At 45.2% G+C, this 4,614-nt stretch overlaps 2 protein-coding genes across 2 annotated transcripts in view; one reads left to right on the forward strand and one right to left on the reverse strand.

Moving 5' to 3' along the window:
• The window catches only part of dnai2b (dynein, axonemal, intermediate chain 2b), a 12,022-nt gene extending 10,619 nt beyond the window's left edge, over window positions 1-1,403 (reverse strand). The window contains exons 1-2 of the mRNA XM_046058827.1: window positions 1,111-1,403; window positions 576-737 (exon numbers count right to left, since the gene is read on the reverse strand). Coding sequence (XP_045914783.1) covers window positions 576-737; window positions 1,111-1,293 — 345 coding nt within the window. The 5' untranslated portion in view covers window positions 1,294-1,403. The remainder of the gene's footprint in view (window positions 1-575; window positions 738-1,110) is intronic.
• Window positions 1,404-4,105: 2,702 nt separating this feature from the next.
• The window catches only part of LOC123976556 (gastrula zinc finger protein XlCGF57.1-like), a 4,447-nt gene continuing 3,938 nt past the window's right edge, over window positions 4,106-4,614 (forward strand). Inside the window, exon 1 of the mRNA XM_046058826.1 lies at window positions 4,106-4,511. Within this exon, the coding sequence (XP_045914782.1) occupies window positions 4,226-4,511 (286 nt within the window). The 5' untranslated portion in view covers window positions 4,106-4,225. The remainder of the gene's footprint in view (window positions 4,512-4,614) is intronic.

A 4,614-nucleotide genomic window follows, 5' to 3' on the forward strand; every position in this document is an offset into this window, starting at 1 on the left:
CGGGTCGATGTGGACTGATGTGAGGTGGATCTATGTGGACTGAGGTGAAGCGGGTCAATGTGGACTGATGTGAGGCGGATCTATGTGGACTGAGGTGAAGCGGGTCGATGTGGACTGATGTGAGGCGGGTCGATGTGGACTGAGGTGAGGCGGGTCGATGTGGACTGAGGTGAAGCGGGTCGATGTGGACTGAGGTGAAGCGGGTCGATGTGGACTGATGTGAGGCGGGTCGATGTGGACTGATGTGAGGCGGATCTATGTGGACTGAGGTGAAGCGGGTCGATGTGGACTGAGGTGAAGCGGGTCGATGTGGACTGAGGTGAAGTGGGTCAATGTGGACTGATGTGAGGCGGATCTATGTGGACTGAGGTGAAGCGGGTCAATGTGGACTGATGTGAGGCGGATCTATGTGGACTGAGGTGAGGCGGATCTATGTGGACTGAGGTGAAGCGGGTCGATGTGGACTGATTTGAGGCGGGTCGATGTGGACTGATTTGAGGCGGGTCTATGTGGACTGAGGTGAGGCGGGTCGATGTGGACTGAGGTGAAGCGGGTCGATGTGGACTGGATCTTACGCTGCCCAGCTGCAGGATGCTGTTGATGTAGCCCTCGTCCTTCTCCACCTTCTTCCTGAAGCGGATGGTCTGTTCCATCTCCTCGGGGTTCACGTCTTTGGGCCACCCCCCCTCCACGTGGTTGATCCCACAGCTCTCAGACTCAAAGCGCTCCGTGTTCACCTGCAGACACAAACGCAGGAACCACACCTGGTCGGTCAGACCGTTTCTCACAGTGCTGAAAGCAAAGTCTAGTAATTCAAAGGAAAAAGATCCACCAGAACCCAGAAATGAAAAGTTTAACGGATAAAAAAACAAAATACAGACGATATTTATGAAACCATACCCTGTTTTTAGACCCATTTCTGAGATAATCCACTAAGACTAAGGAGTCCGTTTGGGAATAACGTGGTGGTTTTATGGTTCTGGACTAGACAGGGACCCCCGAAGCTCTCTAACACCGGAAGAGCCCGTCAACAACAACAGGAAGTGGGTTTATTTATCGAAGAAGTTGTTATATGAGCTGGTTAACGGAAAGTCCCGTACCCGAGCTCACCTGGTGCTCGGACATGTCCCGGCAGGCCTGCACCGCCTGGTCCCGGAGGGTTTTCTGGAGGAACTGAAGAGCCAGGCTCGGGTCCGGAGGGACGTCCACCAGCAGCTCGGCGGGCCGGTCAGAGAGGAGACACTGCCGCCCGAACTCACCGCGGAGCTTCGTGTAAACATGGACGATCTCCATCCTGCTGAAAACCACCGGGAGGCCCGTTAAAACCGGGAAACACCGACTAAAAGCTCGAACTTTAACCGGCGGAGCTCCGACCCGCGGGAATGGCGGCAGTTTGCTGTATCGTAGCAACGCCGTGACGCGGCGGAGTGTACCGTATCCCAGCAACAGCGACCATTATTTTCTTTTAAATAAACTTCATTAGACAAAATGCGGCGTTAGCAAACAAACTGATAGCATAATATTTTCCAACAGATTCAACTTTAGCTGCTGCACACAGAATATCTCATGTTATCCATTATCCATAATCTGTGTTTGTTTTCAATTATTTAAATTTGAAATGTGTGCGCTGCAGTGACACCAGGCATCAAAACTCAATACAGGTTCAATAAACTGTATGTTTTCATAACATTTACTACACGCAAATACACAAAACGTTATTCAGGTGCAAATGATTTTAACATGATAAGGCAGAATAAACCCTTTGGTGAAAAACGTCCACTGGAGTGGACGGATGTATTTTCAGCCACAGAACAAAATGTGCAAGAAACATTTAAAATAAAATCTGGATCAGTATTTCTAACCTCTTATTTAGTTGAAAGATAGTGTTCTTAAAAGTCTGGTTTTATGAGAATAAAAGGATGTCACAGTTATTGCTGAGGCACTTGGTGCACCTCCTCTTCCCTCTGTGAATATACGATGCAGTAAATCACAGTGACAGAGATGTAAAACAAAATCAGTGATCATGAGTGGGACATGGAACTTAAATCGCTTCCAAAAACCGACCACTGTAGTGTTTTTGCAACACTAAAGTTTAAAGTTTTGCATGACTTTCCATTTGCATGAAAGTGTAAATGGTGTATTGTGTATTTTCTGTACAGTTAAGGCCAGAGCTCAAGCATTTCATTATATTTTTATACACATGATAAAAAAGTTTTATATGATTAAAAACTTGGAGGAGGAGCTAATTTTTATGACTTTATATACTGCAGGGTATCTGGAATAATACATGACCATACATTTGTTAAAGAGGTGGTATTCTGCTCATTTTCAGGTTCCTCATCTTATTTAGAGGTTGTACCTGAGCAGGTTTCCATGGTTATATTGTTTGTCATACTGCACATTGCTGCAGCTCCTCTTTTCAGCCTGTGTTGAAGGCTTCGTTTTAGCTATGGAGTGATACATCTTGTGACATGATCTTTGTTGGGAGTTGCACATGCTCAGTTCCTAGTTAAGGACTACTAGCCAATCAGAAGCAGAGTAGGGCGGGTCAGCGAGAAGCCGGTAAACAGCTCGGGTTCAGCCGTACGTGTTGCCGACCGGCTCGGCGGAGTAGCCGCTTGGCGAGCGTTATATAAGCCGCGTTTAGCTTTCATCCCTGTGACGTCACAGGGAAGCGGCTGGACTACAAACGAGCTGTTTTCAGTTCAGAGCAGAGTTTTCTGTCGGAGATGGGAACTCACTTTGGGCTTTTTCACTTTGCAAACCTGTTACAGCACTCAAAAGGAATATAACTCAATAACGGAGAGGGGAAAGTCAAAAAGCAGAATAACACCTCTAACACTTATTACTAATCTGCAAAGAGTAGTATCTGTTAAATAAATGTGAAGCAAACAGTTAAATATTTTCCTCTGGAATGAAGTGGAGTAATTAAAAGTATTAATAAGTAGAAAATTATAAAGTACAAAGCACAAGTATCTCAAAATAAAGTACAGTGCTTCAAGTTATAAAAGTAGTTTATTTATCATTATACATCCGACATTTATCAACGTTGGACAAAGAAATGAAAGTTTGTAGATCCTTCATGCTTCACACGCACAACATGCAGATAATTGCATATCAGAATATGGTGACATCTAAATTAAATAAGACAACACATACAGTTATTTATAACTACACGGATACACCCAGGAAATAACTGCAGTGCATGTTCTGAATGTGCCTGTGTGAGAGTGTAAACAGAAGTAAGATATGATGATAATATGTTTCATCTTTACATAAAAAGATATTTAGGGAACAGGGTGCACCGAACATCATCATGCTGCAGAACGACCAGAGAGATTATTTCAGCAAAACTGTATTTTCAGGGACCAATAATGAACAAGTATTTCTGCAGCAAAGGAAGGAGAGTAAACCCATTTCTGCAGTAAACTCTTTGGAACATCCTTATATTTATTTACAGAAGAACTACAAACATGGAGGAGTTCTATATCTTCTGACCAGTAGTGAAACAAACCAGGCAGCGTATGAAATAAAACACTAACATTAAATAATGGGGAGAAACATAAAGCCTGTGATTTATATTTCATATATCTGAATATTTGTATTAAGAGTTAGCAGGAAATTGTTCTTAATAACCGTCTGAGACTCTTTTAGTCTCATCTTAAAACGGACTCTCTGGACAGCCTTTCCTGATTTTAGTTGATTTTATTTATTGGTCTTTCTTTTAACAGTGTTAAAAGTGTTTCCTTGCTTTTATTGCATAACTTTGAACTGTGGACATCGCACTGATTCTTTTTTACTCATATTGTGAATCTTTGCACATTCCTTGTAAATTATAGATTTTGCATTTGTTGTATTATTTTGTATCCATTTACATGTTTGACCTCTTTACTGAGATTTCTATATTTATGTTCATGTGTAGTGTTTAGTGTTAAGCACCGAGATACCAAGGAAAATCCCTCATGTGTGAAAATGTTCCTGCAATAAACCTGATTCTGATGTTTGTTTTATTATTGTTGCACGTGTGAAAGCTCTTTGTAACACGGTTTTTAAAAGTCCGCTATGAAGAAAGATATTATTGTTACAGTTCGGCTGCTGTTCTCCCTCCGGTCCAGCAGAGTTCGCTGTTCGCTTCCCCCGCTTCGCTTCCCTCAGCGAAGCGTCGTCGACGCGGAACTCCGCTCCGTGTTTACGTCCCCGCTCTTTGTCCGCAGAAAGCAGTAAAATGTGCGCCGTGCAGCTGCTGCGGGTGTCGGTCCACGAGCGGATCAGCGCCGCCGCTGAAGACGTTCTGCTGCGGGTGGAAACGGGAGAAGAACCGGCGGAAGTCCCGGCGCTGAGAGCGCTGCTCACCGAGCGGCTCGCGGCGGCCGCGGAGGAGATCGTCGGTGTGTTCGAGGAAACCGTGGCGGAGTACGAAGCCAGAGCTGAACGGGCAGAGCGGGAGGTCTGCCGCCAGAGGAGGCTGCTGGAGGCCGTGCTGAAGCCCGAAGTCCGGCTGCACAGAGCAGGTCAGTCCCGGAGGAAACCCCGGAGGCTGCACGCACACACACTCTCACACTTCCGCTCTACTTCACAATAAAAGCCCCGCCGGCCACAGTCAGAGGATGGAAG

This window comes from Micropterus dolomieu, linkage group LG09, assembly GCF_021292245.1.
Source record: "Micropterus dolomieu isolate WLL.071019.BEF.003 ecotype Adirondacks linkage group LG09, ASM2129224v1, whole genome shotgun sequence".
NCBI lineage: Eukaryota > Metazoa > Chordata > Actinopteri > Centrarchiformes > Centrarchidae > Micropterus > Micropterus dolomieu.